Below are 22,395 nucleotides of genomic sequence, written 5' to 3' on the forward strand. Positions count from 1 at the left end.
TTCACTCATTAGACTCACTTTTAAAGACTATACACACTTATCTTTGTTTACTGCCCTGGACTCAGTTTTAAAGCAACAAACTCATTTTGCACAAAAGATGCAACATGACATAATGCAGACTTTCTATAAAAACAGAAAGAAACCTGTATGTAAGTTTCTATTTTTAGTAACCATACCATACCGAGTGAGTGCTTAACCCTTTTTCTAAACAACAACTATTAGATACATTTCAAAATACACTGAGGAAGTGTGTTGAGAGATGCACTGCACCAATGGAAAGACATTTGAATGGGTATGAATACATGGCTGAGAGTAGGTCAACACAGCAAGCAACTTCAGTCCACATCCAGTGAGTGGTTAAGATGTGTTTGGGATGATACTGATGTTGGTTCATCGGGCTGACCTGTTGGGATGACTGTCGATCAGGTGAGTGCATGCAACTAATGCTAGAAAAACTGTTTTCACCTTTTCAAACATCTGGACCAATACAGCAAGGTAATGTAAGGTGGGACAAGACGTACGGCACTGGAATCATTCATCTGAGAGCACCCGATGAGTCACAATGCATTACACCATCACACACAGCAGAGTTCACACAATGTTTTGAAGAATGGGTCGGGCACGTGAGGTGGAGGTCAAGTTTATAGAGGGGCATGTAGACATGCACTTTGATGGAATGGTCGCCGAGGAAGGAGCAACCCTGGGGATAAGTTTGGATGGACTAGATCTTAGAAACAGAAACATGATCTGAGATCAGGATTTCTGCCCATTGGGTGCGAGGGTACAGGGCAAAGAGAGAGGGCGAACTGATCATGGTCCAAGGAGGACGGGATGGTTCACTGGAGTTGGACGTCTGGTCGAAAGGATGCAGCAGAAGGTTGAGAGGAGCAGAACGAGAGATGAAGAAGGGAGGTGGAAAAAAACGGGGATAGAAGTAGGGGCGAGCCCCCACCCTGAGTGGCACACCTACCCAGAAACGCTCCAAGAGAGACTCTGCCTAAGCCTGTCCCAAAGAGAAAAAGAGAGAGAGAAAGAGAGGGGAAAGTAAGGAGGGAGAGAAGGAGAGAGTGAATGAGGAGGGTGGAAAACATGTAATCGAAGAGGTAACAGGAGAGGGAAAGAGGTCAGACAATGCAAGATCAAGGAGAGCCAAAGAGTGAGCGAGTGTGAGGGAGAATGAAAATCCAAAACAGCACAGGTCAGAAGGGGAGAGAGTGATGTGAAGGCAAAGAGAGGAAAGTTAAAGAGAGAAAGGCAAGCCTCTGTGAGCACACAGTAGAAGTAAGCATGAGATATTCCGGAATCCTAAGCAACGCTATTGCGGAAAATTCCATGCCATCTAAAACATGACCTTATCAAGGCCTCTAGTCTGCCAATAACTCGATCAGTTGATTCACCTTTTCTAGTAATTAACAATTTGTGAAGCCGAGTTGCCTGGAATAGCCTAGGCCACTCTACAGAAAAAATGTGTCAGTGTTGTATTTCCTGAGGAGCTAGCATTTAACTTGTGTTGTATAATTATGTTGTCTTCATTATGTGATAGTTGTGCCGTGGCTTTCTGTACATTTAACCATGATTTTGTCCTCATCTCAGGATTGAAAATAACTGTTCAAACAATAGTGTACTGACCCATGGCCGCCTTCCATAAGTTAGTATTACTAACTACAGAGAACATACCTCTCTTGCTAATAATCAAGGTCGAATGTTTAGAGAATTTTTTTTTTCAATGTTTCTCTTGATTGACTGGCTAAATATAGAGTAACCATACTGCTAAAAAGTGATAAACCATAGCTGTGTATATTAAAAACTTCTAAAGAAACACACACACACACACACACACAAAACACCAACTAAAAAAAACGAAATCACATTTTCACAAATGATTCATAAACCCCCTCTGTGAAGCCCATCATTTCCATCCCAACCCCTGGTAAAGACTGTCCACATGGAAGACGGGGGCGCCCTTACCAAAGTACTCGTTGAGGAAGGCGAGCGAGGCCAGGTAGCAGCCCAGGCTGAAGAACTCGGCCACCACCATGAGCCAGTGCCAGGTGCGCACCGTCAGCGCCACCATCAGCAGCTCCGTCAGCACCAGCGCCGTGAACGAGATGGCCACCACGTGGACGAACTCCGACTCGAACAGCAGCAGCGCCCCGTACATCAGGATGCCCCCTGTGGGAGATGAGGAGAAAGCACAGGAGGGGTTGTTGGGGTTAACCAGCCGGGGGGCCTCTCAGCGACCGGAGACCACCAAAGAATTACATCAAACATCCAAAATCACCAGGTTGGAATGAAGATAGAGGTGTTTACTGTTCAAACTCACACATCTGCTATTATCTAGAGCACGCCTGCATGACGGCACATCTAGTGTGTTAACAGTGTTGCTTAAATCAGAGGTGGTCAGTCCTACTCCTGGGGCCGCCCTGCACATCACTGTCTTCAATGTGTCCCGCTTGCCTAGATGAAATGAATCAAACTTGCCTCTTGATAGGCCAAGCACACCTGATTCAATTAATCCAAACCCCCATGAACACACTGGCTTTACTCAATTGTGCTTAGATCAGGCGTAGATGGGAGAGATGCCGGTCTGGAGTCAAGGGGGTTTGAGGACCCTTTGGTTTAAACCATGTCCAGACGACCTATAAGATCAGCACATCATATCAGAGTTGGCCAGGTGGTTTGAGCTGCCCGCAGGAGAGTGGGGTGGGCAGTGAGAGCGCGAGGCTGCTTTGTCTGTCAAAGCTGATGGACGCGGGGCACACACCTGTGTGTCGGACAGTACAAGCTGCTTTGACTATGTTGCTTTTGGACAGTGAGAGAGACAAATGTTGTGGTGACAGGGGCACAGATACCTCAGTTAACCTTTTGCCATATTTGAAATACCAAAATATTTCTGTACTGCTTTTCCCAAAGACATATATTTATATATATTCATATATATAAATATATATATATTCATATATTCTTTTAAATCCCACCTCAAAACCCAACTTTTTATATCTGCCTTCTCCTAAAGTCCTGGTTTCAGTTTTTTTAATTTCTTTTCTGTATTGTTTTTGAATGCACCGCTTTAAATTGCTATTGTGACCCTGTTAAGCACCTTGAGAAATCTTTGTATGTGAAAGTGTGCTATACAAATAAAATGCATTATTATTATTATTATTCCACACGTCATACATATATATACACACTAAAAACACACAGTCTTTGAGAATATGATATGAAAGGTTGTTGGTATTGAAATTTGATTTGGCAGTTGGTATTGAAATATAGATAGTACCATTCGTGTTCAAGTGTGAACAGTGAGCAACTTTTAGCAATGACCTTCAAACAAACAGACTGACTGTTTGTTTCAACAGAAAGTATTCATTACCTTGGTACACACTTATCAGTACCCAAATAAGGAATGTCTTGAAAGACAAGGAGCGACCCTGTAGGTCAGAGAAAGGAAGAAGCATATTAGTTCAAATACACCCAAAACATACACACAAGCAAACAAATAGATAAACAAACAAACAAACACACAGTGCATAAGGGACTGCACTTTGTTTTTAACACATGGGAAGTGTTTATGAAAGATCATCTCTATGGACTTACAGAGATGGCCAACGCTGTGCTATGGAAAGCCCTTAGGGTCTGTACTCTGCACTTTCATCTCCAGCGCATGGAGAGAGGAGAGCAGCACTCACCTTGGTAAGGTCCTTGTACAGCTCTGGATACAGCAGAGCCATCTCAGGCTTCACATCCTGGTCCAGCACCAGGGAGAACACAGGGAACATGGTGTAGATGGTGGCATAGCTGCACATCACAGGAGAGAGAGAGAGAGAGAGAGAGAGAGAGAGAGAGAGAGAGAGAGAGAGAGAGAGGAGAGGGAGAGGGAGAGGAAGAGAGATGGAGAAGGAGAGAGGGAGAGAGAGATGGAGATGGAGAGTAGTGAGGGAGAGGAAGAGAAAGGAGAGGAGAGGGAGAGTGACTTCATTCAGTACAGAGTTCGGAAAAAGATGTTAAACTAGTCCCTTAGGTTTCATTATTGTAACTGATCCATACAAACAAATGAAATACATCAAACTGAAAGAGGGCAATCCACAGGTATAATATCAAATGCTACGTACCCCACCATAAGAAAGCCTTGGTATAAGGGCACAGAGGCGAAGTAGAAAATAGAGGAAAACACGGCCTGTATATAAAAAAACACAACGCAAAGGTAAAGCCATACCCAGAGTGTGCCATCATAAACGTTTACACAACACATAAACAAGATATGACACTGGTATTCCACTGGTTTTAGTGTGGATCCAGAACTCTTCAGGGAGAGTCAAGGCTCTGACCTGCATGGTGGAGATGATCATGCCGCGGTGCATGACGAACTGGCCCAGTGCCGCCGAGCGCTTGTAGCTGTTGCGCCCGTGCACCACGAGCAGCCTGCCGATGTGCTTGAACTGCGTGATGGAGAAGTCAGCGGCCAGAGACGCCTGCTTACCCTCCTGCGGGGGGTGGGGGCGGCATACAGGTTTTCATGAAGCATGAGACCAAATGGAAGCAAAACTACTGTCCCCAGATAACGTAAAGTAACACAACATGCGTTCTCCTATGTTCAGATCATAAAAAAGAGGGACGTCATGGCTGCGTTGGATGGATAACAAGGTATTTTTCATGCGCTCGCTGAATATTTTTAGAAAATGTGTGCTCAGTGCGTTTAAGGGTTGAATATCTGCCAGCGTGTGTTAAGCATGCAGAACTGTGGGGAGTATTCCCTACCTTTCCTTCAATGCCAATACCACAGTCTGCTGCCTGGATCATACTGACATCATTCCCACCATCTCCTACAGGTGAAAAAGGACATTATTAAAAAACATCTCCTGCTGGGTTATGACCTCTGACTGGGATTGCTTCCATAGTATATCTCTTATGACAGGGCACTGATGCAGATCCTGCAGACTTTATTTAACATAGATCACCCTCTAGTGGACAAAGTGAATTACTGCAATTCCAGTGTTCCATGCTCCACCTTTAACAGCATGCGATCAGTTCTATGTTCTATGAAGTGGCTCAGGTGTTGTTGTGATGCTGCTGACCTATGGCACAGCAGCGGTTGTTGGTGTGCTGCTGGAGCAGCTTGACGATCTGGGCCTTCTGAGTGGGCGAGCAGCGGCAGCACACCACCGCCGGGCACTGACACGCCAGCTCCACAAACTCATGCTCGTAGTACCGCAGACACACCTGCAGAGAGGAGACAGACACAGGCACATCAGCCAGTCTCAAGTCTCAGTCTCAAGGCTGCCATGCTGGCACAGGGCACAGAACACAGAAAGAAAGAAAGAAACCCACACACACACACATTAGCCCCCCTGCCGATGTCTTCTATTTGTGGTTATTTTTCACGTTTAACTGTTGCAAATCATTCAATGAATTTTAATATAAGACAAAGACAACGTAAGTAAACACAAAATGCAGCTTTTAATGATCATTCCATTTATTAGAGGTGAAAGGATAGTCAAATGGTCACCCATGTGAAAAATAATAAACATTAAACCTAATAACTGGTTGTCCTCAGTGGCAACAACTGCAATCAAATGTTTGTGGCCAAAATTTAGCAATTACAATTTTGGCCCGCTCTTCTTTCCAGAATTGTTTAATTAGCCACAGGGTTTTTGAGCATGAACTGCCTGTTTGAGGTCATGCCACAGCATCTTAATAGGATTCAAGTCCCGACTTTTGTTTCATGACCGCTTTTTGTTTTCTTTGAGTCATTCAGAGGTGGATGAGCTTGTATGCTTCAGATCATTGTACTGCTGCATAGCTTTACTGTGCTTGAGCTTTAGGTCACAAACGGATAGCCACACATTCTCTTTTAGGATTTTCTGGCAGAGACCAGACCACCACCATGACTGTTGGTATAGAGTTCATATTGTGGAATGCTGTGTTAGCTTTACGCAAGATGAAATGGGATCAATGTCTTCCACAAAGTTCCACTTTTGACTCATCAGTCTACAGAATTATATCCCAGAAGTCTTGGTCATCATCAAGATGTTTTTTTTGGAAGATGTGATGACAAGCCGTGTTCTTTGTGGTCAACAGTGGTTTTAAGTCTTCCATGGATGCCCTTTTTGCCACCCAGTGTTACGTACATGTATACACTTTAGTACACTTATGCCTTTATATTTTGATCAGATCATTTCTTTGTTTAATAAATGACTGACACCTGCTGCGTCCGTAAATGTACAGCTGACCGTCCCTCAGTAAGGGTGGGGATATCTTTTAATTGCAATGATGGGGAGCCTGTGCTGAAAACTTGCGATGGTGTAAGAGACTGAGGTATCGATAGAGTTGCTCTTTTGTATGGACTAAATACGTTGTTGGTTTTCTCAGGCGAGAAGCCCAGATGGAGGTGGGTCAGCTTGGCTACACAGCAAGAGGGTTTTTGTGTGTTCTCTTTTGTTTTAGCCAAACTGGGAGAAGTGAGTCACATGCCATTGCATTTACAGGAATCATACAGGGATGGCCGGAGTAGGAGGCCAGTATTTTATTGAGGAAAAAAAAGACCATTGGAAGAGAAGAAGGCTTGTGGTGGGAGAGAAGGTAGGCTTCATCTGCCTGGGGGTCCGTTGTTGTCTGGCTTTGTAACACTTTCCAAACTGATAAATGTCAATGACTTTCGTGAATTTCTTAAGATTGCAGCTGTTTTTTTTCTCTACATTTTGTGTTTACTCAGGTTGTTTTTGTCTTATATTAAAATTTGTTTTATGATCTGAAACATTTATAAATTGTGTGACAAATGTGCAAAAATCTGAAGAAATCGGAAAGGGGCATATACTGTTTTCACCGAATGGATCTCTATTGAACATCAATTCACAGTTTCATGAGATGTTTGGCTGCACCCACCTCTAGTGAGTCTCCGGAGATAACAAGGGCACAGTCGTGTTTCCGCCTGAAGGCATTGAGCTCCAGGTGAGCTTCACTCCTGTTAGACACCTATGACACGGTCACGAGAGATGTGTTATTTATTTTTTGCAGTGCAAATAATTCTGCGCTACAGACGTAGAAGATATTCAACCCCTGAGCTGAATCAAACAAACTGTATTAACTGCGGAAATAAGCCCTGCTCTTGTACCGGTCTGAAGACGTGGATGTCCTGACTCCTGTTCACCAGATGGGAGCTCTTGGCGATGCACGTGGCCGTCTCCAACTTATCACCAGTCAGCATCCAGATCTGGAGGAAAGCAAAGAGAGGAGATGAGACTATGGCCCTCAATACAGCACCCACGTGGACATGCCAAGTGAGTGTGAGTGTGAGTGTGAGTGTGAGTGTGAGTGTGAGTGTGAGTGTGAGTGTGAGTGTGAGTGTGAGTGTGAGTGTGAGTGTGAGTGTGAGTGTGAGTGTGAGTGTGAGTGTGAGTGTGCGCGTGCGCGTGTGTGTGTGTGTGTGAATGTTTCCGCACCTTAATCCCAGCGTTCCTCAGCAGCTCCAGCGTGGGCCTGACGTCGGCCTGCAGCTGGTCCTCCACCCCAGTCAGGCACAGCAGCTCCAGCTCCCGCTCCAGACTCTCCACCACGGCCCCCACCTTCAGAGCACGGTCATGCAGGCTCAGCTTGGCCTGAGTGTAGCGACTCTGCAGGGAGGGGAGAGGGGGGGAGAAGAGAGAGAGAGAGAGCGAGAGAGATGAGGGAGGGGAGAAAGAGAGATGAGGGAGGGGGGAGAGAGAGAGAGATGAGGGAGAGGGGGAGACAAAGAGAGAGAGAGAGAGAAAGAGAGAGAGACAAGGAGACCAAGGGAAAAGGAAAAGGAGGAGATAGTGGGCAAAGAGGGGAGTGGAGATGGATTGCAGGTTAGCCAAGGATTGAGTGTAATAGAGTGGGAGGCAGATGGGTAAAATAAAAAAAAGTCAGGTGAAAGAGAAACAGAGCGAAGGTGTGCTTTGAGTTTTGATCAGAAGAATAACTGTGAATCGTGGGAGAGGGCACCAGACACACCACATAAATACAGTATGCAATAATATGATGTTTTTATTATCACATACCTCAAAGTCCTGATACTGCTCCTCTGACAAAGACTTCTTGGCAACTACAAGAGTGCGAAGCCCCTCTCTGGCCATATTACCACACTGAAGCAGAGAAACAGGAGGATGTAAGGATGGATGTGGGGATTAATGAATAAATACGTTAAATAAATGTTAAATAATGAAAGAGCAGGAGAGGACGATTACAGACAAAAACACCCCCCCCCCCCCCAAAAAAAAACCCTGCATGATGTTAATTAACAATGAACCTCCCAAACCCTTATGGAAACACATAAGATCAATGAACAAATATCTGGCCTGAGGGCATGTGTGTGTGTGTGTGTGTGTGTGTGTCAGTGGCCATGCGTGGGGCATGGCATTTATTTCTGATATGAACATCTGGCACGCTCCCGCTGACTGCCTGATTACTTATTGACATGTGGCCAGTCGTCAAGACAACATCATTAACACCACATCGGAGAATTATGACATTTCACGTCGCACCCAGGAAGTCCACATGAAGTGGGTCACTCATTAATTAATAAACAGTCCCCCTCCAGTCCTGGACTGTCTGAGAGTGTCGATACAATTATGAACATCTGAATCGGATTTGTTTTGGGTGGCCCGTCACTATGCTGATTATTGCTATTGTGAATTGTCCTTGATAAGGACAGCCTGTCAAACTGGATAAACAGAGATCGTGGTGACTAAAAATCGATAACTGCAAATACGGTATTAAAAAAATGGTCACTAAAAATCAAAACTTCCAACTGTACAATAATGAAAGGACGTGCAAAAATTTGCCAATTTTAGCGTGCCCTACAACTTAAGTGGTTACCTCTTCTTCCAACCAATCATTGTACTGCACGATGCCCGCCATGGCAACATCAGCCCCTTTCATGTAGAAGGTGATTTCACCCGTGGCCTCTTCCTACAATGGGAAACAATGGGAGTTTTTAATCGACAAAAAAACATGATAAAAGCATCACTCTGGACATGTCACCTCTAGAACTTTTCATAATCAAACACATTGTTTTACCTTAACTGACATTTGCTTCTTTCTGACCCATATCCTGTACACACTGTCTCACAAAACTGTAAATATTGTTTTTTTCCGTACCAAAACACACAATGCATCACACATGTAAACACATGTATCGTGACAAAACATTGTACAGCAGCCGCTACACAGGCAGACAAACATACTTGCGCAAACACACACAAACACAGCCACACACACACAAACGCAGCCATACACAAACACACAAACAAACGCAGCCACACACACACACACACACACACACGCACAAACAAATGCAGCCACATACACACACACACACACACACACACAGCCACACACACACACACAATCTGTAAACACAAACCCTGACGATGATGCCCATGCGCTTGCTCTCAGAGGTGAAGGGGAAGATCTGCAGGATGAAATAGGTGAGGATCTGCCCCGAGGATGTCTTCAGCTGCAGGGAGGTCAGGTCACGGTTCACCAGCGTCAGGCCCACACTCTCTGTCCAGCGCACCAGGGCCACCTAAACAACCACACACAGATACAGACCACCCGGCCATTATTTTCTGGAGTAATTGGAAATCCATATACAGCCGCGGAAAAAATTAAGAGACCACTTCAAAATTATCAGTTTCTCTGGTTTTACTATTTATTGGTATGTGTTGAAGTAAAATGTACATTTTTGTTTTATTCTATAACCTACTGGCAACATTCCTACCAAATTTCAAATAAAAATATTGTCATTTAGATAATTTATTTGCAGAAAAATGACAATTGGTCAAAATAGCAAAAAAGATGCAGTGTCTTCAGATCTCGATTAATGCAAAGAAAACAAGCTCATATTCATTTTTAAACTACACAATACTAATGCTTTAACTTAGGAAGAGTTCAGAAATCAATATTTGGTGGAATAACCTTGATTTAAAATCACAACTTTCATGTGTCTTGGCATGCTCTCCACCAGTCTTTCACATTGCCGTCGGGTGACTTTATGCTACTCCTGGCGCAAGAATTCAAGCAGCTCGGCTTCTTTTCATGGCTTGTGACCATCCATCTTCCTCTTGATCACATTTCAGAGTTTTTTTTATGGGATTCAGGTCTCGAAATTGGGCTGGCCATGACAGGGTCCTGATCTGGTGATACTCCATCCACACCTTTACTGGCCTGGCTGTGTGGCATGGAGCATTGCCCTGCTGGAAAAAACACTTCTCAGAGTTGGGGAACATTGTCAGAGCAAAAGGAAGCAAGTTTTTCTTCCGGGACAACGTTGTACTTTGCCTGGCTGAGGTTTGTAAAAGACCATAAGGATTGAACCAAAGCCGACTGGAGGGTCTTCTAGTTCGTCTTCTCTGATGAGTCCAATTTTACAGTAGGTGCAAGACTCTGTGGCTTGTAGGCCTCTCCAGGTCTCTGTCTAACCATCAGACGACCATGTGTTGGGCAAAGCTGAAAATTGGACTCATCAGAGAAGACGAACTAGGAGACCCTCCAGTCCACTTTGGTTCAATCCTTATGGTCTTTTACAAACCTCAGCCAGGCAAAGTACAACGTTGTCCCGTAAGAAAAACTTGCTTCCTTTTGCTCTGACAATGTTCCCCAACTCTGAGAAGTGTTTTTTCCAGCAGGGCAATGCTCCATGCCACACAGCCAGGCCAGTAAAGGTGTGGATGGAGTATCACCAGATCAGGACCCTGTCATGGCCAGCCCAATTTCGAGACCTGAATCCCATAAAAAAAACTCTGAAATGTGATCAAGAGGAAGATGGATGGTCACAAGCCATGAAAAGAAGCCGAGCTGCTTGAATTCTTGCGCCAGGAGTAGCATAAAGTCACCCAACGGCAATGTGAAAGACTGGTGGAGAGCATGCCAAGACACATGAAAGTTGTGATTTTAAATCAAGGTTATTCCACCAAATATTGATTTCTGAACTCTTCCTAAGTTAAAGCATTAGTATTGTGTAGTTTAAAAATGAATATGAAATTGTTTTCTTTGCATTATTCGAGATCTGAAGACACTGCCTCTTTTTTGCTATTTTGACCAATTGTCATTTTTCTGCAAATAAATGATCTAAATGACAATATTTTTATTTGAAATTTGGTAGGAATGTTGCCAGTAGGTTATAGAATAAAACTAAAATGTACATTTTACTTTAACACATACCAATAAACAGTAAAACCAGAGAAACTGATAATTTTGAAGTGGTCTCTTAATTTTTTCCGCGGCTGTATATTTGTCAGTTTGTTAGTATTGGAGAAAATGGAGAGAACGTAACGTAAAAAAGAAAAAGACAGAAAGAAGATGTATTTCAATGAAATGAATGATGCGATAATAATTGTTTCTTTAGTAACTAATTAATATGTTCCTCAATGTAACCATCCTCCCACCTCAAGAGTGGAACCCCAGGAAAATCACTGCCAGCCATGGTGAGGAGACTGAATCCCTCAACATTTCCTTTTTTAGTCGTTTTATGTCCAGCGAAATAAAATTGCGGAGACTGCAGAAATTACAGATGGAGCCTTCAAGTCGGATAGCAGCGCTCTGCAGAATGTTGGCTTCGCCTCAAGTGCACGTCCTGAGAGAGGAAAAGGGGAAACCTCCACATTCCCACCCAAATGATTCCTCCCAGAGAGGCACAGGGACCGGGACTCGAGCTGACTTATTGTGTGGACCACACCACGAGCTGTTCTACAGGGAACAGGAACATGTGGTGTTTGGAATCCATGCAGCGTTTTTTTTTTTTTTTATGTTAGCAAAAGGATTTACACACAATAAATTCAGCCAGGGGTAATAGCCAGTTTTACCAATGGGATTTAGAATTGAATAGCTTTATATTAAAGTAACATAAAGCTGACATTCCAATCTATGAAACCGTTTCCGGCTATATGAAACCAGGCTAGCAAAACATCCGAAAACAAAAAATTGTTATGTGGATCTCAATCTCATGTGATGTGAATCTCATTTGTTCGAGGTAAAGAGTACTGAGACTTCGTATACAACTCTATGCTCAGAGTTAAAAGACTCTTAAAGAACTCCTACTACAGCAGACAAGTTCTTTCCTTCCTTTTCTCTCTATCTCTCTCTCTCTCTCCCCTTCATATTCTCCACGGGAGTTCTCTATCCCTTCGGACCGTTCCAGCACATTGTATCCGGTTCTCTGCATGTTCCCTCTCCATCTGCTCTTTGAGGGAGTGTTTTACAGTTCTGACCTACAAATGGGCACTTCCTGAACTTTGACCCCCGCGGGTGATTTATACCCCGTGACCGCAGCAGCATCTGCTCCACAAGGCAGAACTGGGGTCAGCACTTTTGTCTCTCTTCACACAGCCTCAGCTACAGATACTGACCCCAGAGCAGCAGTTTAAGTCATGAGTGCCCTGCCTCCTCTGCCAAGAGTGCCACTGGGATGTGCTACACAGAACAGAGGAAGAAATATCCTCATTAAATGACAAGCCCTGTAAAGATGTCACTTCCACCAACTGCATACTAGTTCTTCTAGTTACTCCTGCCTCCTAGTCAACATAATTTACCATGCCGTCAGTTAAGACAGTGATGGTCAGTGACTCACTCGTCTTCGTGAGCACACTGAACCTTCTTTTGTGAGTCAGACAGCTGTGATTCATAAAGGCCGTCCGTCATCTCAGCGGCACAGCGGATGTGGCCGCTGCTGTTTGAGCACAATGATGTGAGTCAAGAATGACCAAACTCAATGTCATGATGTTCTTGGCATGACATTATGAGAAAAGGATGTTATTGACTTCAAGTAAGGGACAGTTGGATTCCATTGCAAAAAAAAAAAGTTAATTGATTAATCTTTTCATGAAGAATTGATTGGGAATGATTATCAATGACATGACCTGAACAACAGAAGGGGCTGTCCATGTGTGGGTCAGAGACTGGGGCAGATACCAAGCTCATGGAGGGGAGGGAACATGGGGGATAAGCAGGCTCTACCCAAAACAATGGCCACTGTACAACATGTCCTTCAACATCACTCTATTCAATTGAAGTATTGATCCATCTCTATACAGTAGAAGTCATCAAACTGACCACTCCAGGAAATAATAAATGCTTTGAAAATGTCAATTCTGAACGTGATTTTATCAGTCAATTCTTTAAAAATTGTATCAGTCAATTCTTTTTTCCATTTCTAGATAGATAATTTGTGTTTGAACTTCTGTTGGAATGTATAAATGCCACAACAGCAAACCACTACGACTGCAAGCTGTAATGTCATTTACCATGAACAGAAAAACTGGTATTCTAGATGTCATGACTGATATCTTCAGATGAATAATACCTGTAGGTCTTTTTCATTTCAGAATTTATGTCATTCTCTCCCCTTCGATTCTGGCGTTTATTACCATCCAGCTTGGGGAAAATGCTGCATTCCCGCCAAGCAGTGACTCCACAGACAAACTATTCTGAAGAAACCGATTCTACAGGAACCTAGACCTGAAGAAGTAAAACCCCTGATGCAGAAATGTCACAAATCAGCACTTTCCACGCAGATTGAAAATAAAAACTCACTGCATTTCTGTTCTATTAATAATGAATGTTGGCGCCTATCTTATTTGATGATTGTTTTGGACACATACACCAATAACACATTTCAGAGGGGCTGTCGCATGTGCTTCTCTGTACTTGGGACATTCTTTATATTACACTCAACTTTAGTTTTTTAAACTTTTAAAGCCACTTTTAGAGACTAAAGATACTTCTGTGTATGAACACCTTCCCTGTATTGTCTACTTTCTAAGTTTTGTTACATTTGTGTGTTATATGTGTTGGGTCTCCCTGTGTGTGTTTGATGTTGCCACAGCCTCTCACCTCATCCGGGCTGGAGGCCTGGTAGGTGCGGTTGTCATCGCAGTAGTCCTGGTCAGCCTCTGCGGCCTCCGCATCGCCATTGGCATCGGCGCGTGACTCGTAGACGGGCGTGACGTTGTGGCATAGCGCAATGGCCTTCACCGCCTCATGGATGCGGCTGCTCACGCTCTTGCGGACCTTGGGCGCCGCCGGCTGCTGGGCCTTGCTGCGTGGCGGGGTTGAACCAGAAGCGGAGGTGGTGGTGCTGCCGCCTCCACCAGTCCCACTACTGCCACCACCACTGGGCTGCTGGAGATGGAACAGGTCAGAGAGGTCAGAGGTCAAATACACAATCACAATCTGAAAGGGAGCAACTGATCCAAGAACACTACTCTACCTCATTTCATAGTACATGGTGGAACTTATCTGAAAAACTGGTCACGAAAAAGCTTATTTGTCATTACAAAAAAGAAAACTTGGTTTGTTTCACTGTGCTGTCCTTTAATTGCAATGCACCTGGTGTATCATCGGTAGAGGAAACGTCTTTCTTCTTCTGCACATTACTACTATATATTGAAGCTATAACTGTTTATTTATTACCTTTTGACACAAGGCCAAAATAACCCCACCAAATAATAAAAAAAAATCACCAGCTGGCATTCAAAGGCTATACATATGAATACACTATCTATTTTTTTTTTTTTTTTTTTAAAGATTTGTTTTTGGCCTTTCATGCCTTTAATTGATAGAATAGTGCAGAGTTGGACAGGAAATGATAGGGAGAAGAGGTGGGGAGTACACAGGAGAAATGGCATCGGGCCGGATTCGAACCTGTGAGTCGAGGCTACTGTGTGAGCTACAGTGCCCCCCTACACTATCTATTTAATACTAGATAAAACCATTCATAAAGCCCAGATTGTTGTTTTTGTAATCCGTGTCTGTCTCTTATCTCTGTTGTTAGCATGATGCTAGTAATCCACAGGTCAGAAGTTGGCCTCCTGATGGGAGCACATCTGCTGAAACAATGCAAGCCTTCATTGCGACGCAAAGTGCTCAGGAAGAAGGCTCTGCTGTGTCCCTCCATGTTTAGCATCCTTGACTTCCAAACACACTCACACAATGGGGTGCGGTTTCCTGTAAACACTGATTACGGCCTTTCAAGAGCACAGCCATCACTTCACTTTCCCTGGGAGAGGAGGAGGAGGAGGAGGAGAGGAGAATAGTAGGTTTTCCCTGCCTTTCACTTTTGAACTGTTCTCTTCTTCCAAGGTTAACAGAGTGGTTTTGGGTGAATAGGGCCAACAGTTAGTTTTAACATGGTGTGTGTGTGTGTGTGTGTGTGTGTGTGTGTGTGTGTGTGTGTGTGTGTGTGTGTGTGTGTGTGTGTGTGTGTGTGTGTGTGTGTGTGTTTTATTGAACCCTACATGCCATGCATCTGTTGTATAAAATGCACTGCACAACTGCATCCTGAACAGTTCAGCGCACAAAAGATACACAAAAAAAGTAACACGCTAGAATTGGCACAACACTCCACATTGATCATCATGAACTCCAACATGATCATCCGTCATAGTTAGCCCAGATCTTCTGCTATGAAAGCGAGGGCACATTACAACTGAATAGTTAAACATACCACTTTGATTTGTCATTGACAAAGAACTCATGCAGGGCAGTCGACTGTGAAGTGCAGCATTGGCCCCTTTTCACCACTATGATCTCACACCTCTGTTCTGTTATTTGCCTTCATCGTCGATTTCTTCTCCCCCCCACCCCACCCCCCCCATTAGAATGGTTTGACCCGAATATATCGCTAAATCTATTATCCACGGCTCTGTTCAAACCAAACTAAACTTATTAATTTCTCCAAATGACACAGTGCTTATTGATGCACGCGTAATTCAATTTCACACAGATCTAATCGCATATGTCCCTTGTCACTGAAAATAAAAAGAGGGGGAGAGAAAAGCCCTGCAGTCCTATACACTCAGAGGTTACGATGGATTTTTTTGTATTCGGAGTGAAGTAATAGTTTCTGTTTTGAGATGGGTAAGATATAGGAGCTTCTAAAACAGTAGATATGAAAAAATCAGCACACTGTCACTAAGCAGTGATAAGCCACTTGAATTAGCAGTAGCACGAAAACAGGCGCCTATGCCTGTTAACCTGGAAAGTTTTTTACGAAAATAACTACACTCATAAATGTGCAATGTTTTAAGTTTAACGCTAGATGCCTATGATCTGAATGTGTTTTAATAGGAAAACGTATTGAAGGTTTATAGAATTGTATAGAAGGTTTAAAAGAGGTGAGTGTTTGATAATGATCACCTGACGGACTAAACTTCACCAGCAGGGCTTACCGGAGCGTAGGTCTGAATGATGTGGTTTTGGATTTCGTCCATTGTGTCCGTCCCATAAGATACAGTTCCCAGGTGCAGCCGTTTGAAGATCATCTCATTCTGAGTCAAAGTGCCTAACAGGATCCGCAAGGGCACAGGTTATATTGGTATTCACTGGCATACATTGACCACATTTATTATGAACTGAAAGAAGGAGCCTTAAAAATATATATATGTTTGTTGAATAAACATCAAACCACTACTGAAACTACTGCTACTGCTTGTCCAGGCTTGACATATTGTTAAATAACGTTTGAAAAAATTAAAAAATTAAAAACAGCAATTGCAATATCACATTGCACATGGCCATAAAAGTTAATCAGTAAAATAATACATGTGGAAGTAGTGGAAGCTCTCCCACCTGTTTTGTCGGTCAGCAGGTAGACGAGGCGGCCAAGCTCCTCTGGGATGGTGCTGGTCCTCACCACCGTCCCTGGGATGTTCTCGTCCTTCATGATCATCCAACCATACGCAGACTTCCCCATATCCAGGTTCACTCGCAAGCTGGGGTATCACCAGCAAGGGGAGAGTCAGGAGACACGGACATGTGCAGAGCACCGTCAAAGACTTGGTCGATATCACTTTGCTTAACAGCCCAGTCAGTTTACGACATCGTCTTTTGCATTCGATAAGTAACTTGTACTTCAACTATTACAGATCAAAAGCTCTTACATAAAAAGCTAAGTTGAAACTCTCTCAAGAAATGTGATTGAATGAATATGAATATTGTAATTATTCATATATAATATAATTTTCACAATAATTAAATTCTACAATAATAAAACTAATTCATAAGGAAGAATTGTAGTGTGCTAAAACATCAGTGTATAGATTACAGCCGGCATGTTCTACCTGATAGGAATGATGTAGGAGAAGAGCACCACAAAACGAAACAGGTTACGGAACCAGGGTCCGACGAAGCCCTGCAGTGCAATCATGACCACGGAGAGCACCACCTGTGCCAGGAAGAGGGCCTTGGTGAGGCGATTCAGCTCCAGGTCAAGCATCCCCACCTGTGAACACACAGTTACTGCAGTTAGTTTTAAAAGTACCATCAACACTTATCCATACCCAGTGTCTGAAGACAGCATGGATACAACACAGAACTCACAGAGAGAGAGAGAGAGAGAGAGAAAGACAGCTAGAAGAAAGCATGGAAAACATTGAAAAACATTCAGTATTCTGAGACCCTGTGAACACAAAGCTTTGATGAGAGAATATTGAACAGATCATCGTTAAAAAGAAAAATTCATGTTTTCATTCAAATTCATTCAAAATATGTGAGATTAGATTTAGGGACACAGATCCCCTCAGGTCTGTTTCTGCTACAATACGTGTCCGTGCCTTAACTAATGGGCAAAATGGTGTGCAATTTTAGAATTTCAATGAGGTGGGTGTAAAAAGTCAGCCCATACATAACAACAAGGAGGGGCATTTCTCTGGAGAAACAATGCAATTCTGGGGTCTTCAACCCCGGCACACACTCATCTGAGATTGTATAAAGCCATTTAATCCTCAGGCCCGAGAGTAAGGAAAGAGGAGGACTCAATTACTTCAAACTGCTGATGGTATCAGAGTGCACACAGGGTAAATTTCAGCCCATTCAACCTTACCCAGTTTGAGGTGAAAAGACTGATTTAGTCGGGTTTCTCAGGTTCTGAATATGTATGTTTGTGTGTGTGTGTTTATGTGTGTGTTTTTATGTGTGTGTGTGTGTGTGTGTGTGTGTGTGTGTGTGTGTGTGTGTGTTTATAAATGAAGCACATTTCACCACATTTGGTTAAAAAAAAAAGAAGACCTTCTGATTTGTTTTTGCTGGTGTGAAACGGCAAGCCATACCAGCCAAAAATCAACATAAGTAAAAAAAAATTACTAACTTGCTAAAGTTCTTTGTTGGTTACTGGTCAACAGCTACTTTAAGGCAACTATGTCTTTAAAAAAGATTAGATATTACCAATCTAATCAAATCTGCCAACAGTAAATCTACAAGATGAAGCATGGTGTGCAGTGTAGTGCTGAGCAGGGAATGTCAGAACAAATTACACCTGGACAAAAAAAAACAGAGAGGAGGAGAGATGGAAATAAAATACTCTCATGTCGTATTGACTTTTACACCTTCCTAACCCGCTGGGTATTGGCACTTCTGACATCATCTGCCCCTGAAATATTGAGTTCCCTTCAGCCTTCCAAAGCTGTAGAATTTGCTCTTAGACGGCCACTTCTCAACAACACACAACATGAAGTGCCTTGAGTCAAAATAATTTAAATGACAGGCGCATTACAACTAGCAGTTCAAATGAATGGCTGGTACATTTTGAGGACCAGTGATTTATCATAACGTTAATACACAGACAAGGAGCACATATACAACTCATCTTCCAAAACATTGTACTCACAGACACAGACACACACACACAGACACACACACAGACAGACCCAGACACAAACACAGACACAGACACACACAAACACACACACACACACACACACACACACACCTTATTCTTGGACTGGGAGGTGTTCAACACACTTCTGGTCTCCTTGCCGGTGTAGATCACCACCCCGATCACAGTGCCTGGCCAATCAGACGAGAGATTAAGGAAGATTTAGTCACAACCTGCTGTTGATGTCTTACCCTCTCCCAAAATCACTGTCCCATTCAAATAGGCCATACCCAACCAAATAAGGTAAATGGAGGCACAGTCAACATGAAGGTTATGCAGGATAGATGTGGATGATCTCAGCTCCCATACAATTAAACCCAATCAATATTAGCCCACCTTCATGGGCTCTTTAATTAATGGGAACTCGTTCCTAAGGATGTGCATTAATATCAAGCAGGCTTTAGTGAGAAAAGAGAAGACTACTTAAAGTTTGAGGAGGAATCGATACACTAATAGAAAGATCTAATGGCACAGAGAAGGGCTACTACCTTCCAAGGGATTTGGGTTGAAAAACAGAAGGGCTAAAATTAGCCTGGTATAATGTTATTGGCTATACGCTATACTGTGTCAGTAAACACAATGTGGAGGCACAGGAAAGATTCTGTGAAATAACCATCTTAAAGACAAGGCTAAGGTTTGAAGGCTAAGCTCTATTGCTTTGAGGGCTTAAATACATCACCAAATTTAAGTGCAGGATTAACGCTGTCTACTTTATTAGGAGCTAATACTGGCTATAATCCAACTGGACTTCATATGAGTGATGTCAAGATTCGATGTAAGACTGACTAGAGTACACCAAACAAAGTCACTAATTTCTCACCACAGACAGTATACTAAGACCAGGCTATAATTATTTAACTGAAAACTTCAGCCTGTTCTAATAAATAGGTGACGAATAGCATCTATGGGCAAAGGGTGATATATAGGACTTCAAATCAAATCAATATGTGTGTGTTTATTGGTCTATTTGTGGGACACGCTCTGTTAAACTCCTCTGGTCAAGGTCAGATCATGGGGTGAGAGGTGAGCACGGAAACTCTGGGTCTCATGGGGGACAGAGTGGCCGGGCTACCGCAGATCGATGCTCTGCCGACCCACCAGCCACAGCGCTGGAGGGAGAGTGCTCCCTCACCAGGAGCCCACCCTGAGACCTGATCCAGGATCAGGTTACTCTGCGCCTGCCTACAATTAACCACGGCAAGGCAAGCCAGAGGACACCAGCGACTGAGGGACTGCCCACAGATCAGCTCCTCTGGGAGACGCTAGCCAGAGCAAAGCCTAAATACTCAGGCAGCCTATTAACTCATCATCATCAACTAAACTCCTGTCTGCCCTCATCTGGAGGATTGTGATGATAATTGAGGATGGTAAGGGTATTACACCACCACAAATTTGAAATTTGAAAGACAAGGTAAAATCAGAAATGTTAAGGGGTATGAGACGAAGGCACCTATGGGGACTGTAAAACAGCTATTCAAACCAGACAGTCATTAGATTATTTATGCAATATACTTTCATATATCCTCTATCAACTGGAATGTATCAGATATAAAACTTACTGAATGTCATAGGTATACAGCACACTACTGTATTAGCCATTTTCATTCATGACACGTAGAAATATATAACTGTGATCAGTTTACACGGAATAGCAGAATGAAAGCCCTTTCCCTCTCTTTGCACTCCTTTGATGACGTAACACTCAGTGATGAAGACAGAGGAGGGGAAAGGAGACAACGGGCGGCTCACCTGATGCCACCACAGTGCTGGCCCACAGGGTGTTCTCAATGCTCAGGCTCTCTTGGATAGATGGGTCGCAGTCCTCCTGCAGGGGATCAAAAACCACCTCGCTCAGTGCTCAGTAACATCAGAGGCTACCTGCGGTCTGTGTCCGCAAGTGGGTAGAAGAATCTAGAAACCCCTTGTGTCCAGTGGTATAATTGTAACATTGGTTGAACTAGTTGAGTATGACACATTCAAACAAAGGTCACTAGCCCTGATTAATAAGCTGTCATTCTTTAAGATGCTTCCAGATGATTCCATTTCTTGACAACACAAGGTGTTATAAATGTGGACAACTATTGGAACAGCAATTGGTATATCAGTGAGGGAAACCATGACCAAGTTTTCCCCTTTTCACATTTTGTAAAATCGACATCCTGTAAAAGCCTCTTGTACCCTGCGTTATATTCATGTTTGACCTCTGTTAACAAGGTTAAACCCGGAGCGAAAGGCTTGCGTCAGGTGTACAGGTCGGGGTGGAGTTACTGCTCAAATTGCTCATCTGTAAGATAACTATGCCACCTCAGCATCCGCATCTTCCTGTCCATCTGTCCGAGCAGCACTGCAAGTACGAAGTCTTGACAGGGTGTCATTTTTCTTCAGTTTTTTCCCCCAAAGAATCATTATTTTCAAATCTGTCTTACTGACATACTGCAATAACTCAGTTGTTGGCTATATAACCAAAGCGTTGCAACTCTTTATTAAAATTAATGTAACTTCTTTGCTGTCTGGACTTGCTTTGGGATCTTTGCACTGTGTCAGCTGCATCAAACAGAGCAGTCGGCTGGAGTGTGAGTCAGTGAGGTATCTCTAGCCTGGCTCTGTGTGTGGCCAAGAGTAAAGGAACTACACCCTTTGTGTGAAGATGCTCTGAGTGTTTGTGTCACTGTGCTTATCTGCTACGAATAATTTTTTTACAAGCGTGGCGTCTTCAAAAGAGCCCACTAACCACGGCATATGCATAAAGAAGTATGACCAGGAAAAGCCACTTGTTAGATGAAATGCTAGAATGAGCTTGAAAAAGAAAACAAGATTCACACTATTAAATTCTACTCCTGTCCTTATGTCATGTGCTACTACTAACTGGGTCACTCACAACATGATGTCTATTACTTACTGGGCCACTCACAACATATTGTCTGGCAAGTTTATGCCCACGTCTTCCTGGAGCTGTTTTATTTTTCCGTTTTAGTGAAAGCTTATCCAGATGCATTTGCTGTTCTACTTAACAGTGTTCATTGCAGCCACATACCCTGGTGAAGTTGCCCTCGAAGCTGTGGATGTCCAGCAGGGGCTTCTGGGCGTAGACATAGGCTTTGATGGAGAACAGGTCCTGTGGGGGGGGGGGGGGGGGAGTAGTACCGAGAATGTTAATCAAAATCACAGAACATAAGGGAGCTTAAGAGGGTAAGAGGGGGGAAGATTTACTCTTTTTTCTTGGACAGGACAGGACATCTTCATATTTCCCCCATATATCATAAGCTACAACTCAATATAAGCAATCACATATGAGTTGATTAACAACTGTATCTATTCAAGTACATAAATCAACGCCCTCAGCCTTCTTCAAACATTATTGAATTATGTCAAAAAATGACAGCTGGAAGAATATGCCGGAAAAGGACTGCAGTGGAGGACTAAGCACTGTCAAGAGGGGCACTGGAAATCATGCCTGCTCCATGCAACCTCGGGCAGCCATGATTAAATGACTTGTCGAAGCTTTCATTTGCAGAGGACACTGGGCAGTTCTCAGACAGTCCGTACTCTGTGTGTGTGTGTGTGTGTGTGTGTGTGTGTGTGTGTGTGTGTGTGTGTGTGTGTGTGTGTGTGTGTGTGTGTGTGTGTGTGTTTGGCACTCGCTCCAGCATCGGGTTACAAAGTCATCACAGACATGTAAGGCAGCCCGGGGTCACGAATCAGATCTTCGCCGATATCAAACTGAGAGA

The 22,395-nt window shown here is 43.4% G+C and overlaps 1 protein-coding gene across 2 annotated transcripts in view; it reads right to left on the reverse strand.

The window, feature by feature from the left end:
* atp9b (ATPase phospholipid transporting 9B) overlaps window positions 1-22,395 on the reverse strand; it is a gene marked incomplete at its 5' end in the record, with an annotated part of 34,414 nt that overhangs the window by 448 nt on the left and 11,571 nt on the right. Inside the window, 21 exons of one of the 2 annotated variants that reach the window (XM_080837418.1) lie at window positions 971-1,003; window positions 1,969-2,172; window positions 3,374-3,431; window positions 3,690-3,798; window positions 4,113-4,177; window positions 4,329-4,484; window positions 4,759-4,823; window positions 5,076-5,220; window positions 6,883-6,972; window positions 7,112-7,210; window positions 7,440-7,610; window positions 8,019-8,102; window positions 8,836-8,928; window positions 9,383-9,544; window positions 13,849-14,136; window positions 16,185-16,297; window positions 16,585-16,727; window positions 17,076-17,236; window positions 18,722-18,798; window positions 20,417-20,492; window positions 21,702-21,782. In XM_080837418.1, the coding sequence (XP_080693544.1) occupies window positions 971-1,003; window positions 1,969-2,172; window positions 3,374-3,431; window positions 3,690-3,798; window positions 4,113-4,177; window positions 4,329-4,484; window positions 4,759-4,823; window positions 5,076-5,220; window positions 6,883-6,972; window positions 7,112-7,210; window positions 7,440-7,610; window positions 8,019-8,102; window positions 8,836-8,928; window positions 9,383-9,544; window positions 13,849-14,136; window positions 16,185-16,297; window positions 16,585-16,727; window positions 17,076-17,236; window positions 18,722-18,798; window positions 20,417-20,492; window positions 21,702-21,782 (2,473 nt within the window). The remainder of the gene's footprint in view (window positions 1-970; window positions 1,004-1,968; window positions 2,173-3,373; window positions 3,432-3,689; window positions 3,799-4,112; window positions 4,178-4,328; window positions 4,485-4,758; window positions 4,824-5,075; window positions 5,221-6,882; window positions 6,973-7,111; window positions 7,211-7,439; window positions 7,611-8,018; window positions 8,103-8,835; window positions 8,929-9,382; window positions 9,545-13,848; window positions 14,137-16,184; window positions 16,298-16,584; window positions 16,728-17,075; window positions 17,237-18,721; window positions 18,799-20,416; window positions 20,493-21,701; window positions 21,783-22,395) is intronic. The other variant, XM_080837417.1, reaches the window with a different exon arrangement.

The sequence above is a fragment of the Sprattus sprattus genome, assembly GCF_963457725.1.
Source record: "Sprattus sprattus genome assembly, chromosome: 4".
NCBI lineage: Eukaryota > Metazoa > Chordata > Actinopteri > Clupeiformes > Clupeidae > Sprattus > Sprattus sprattus.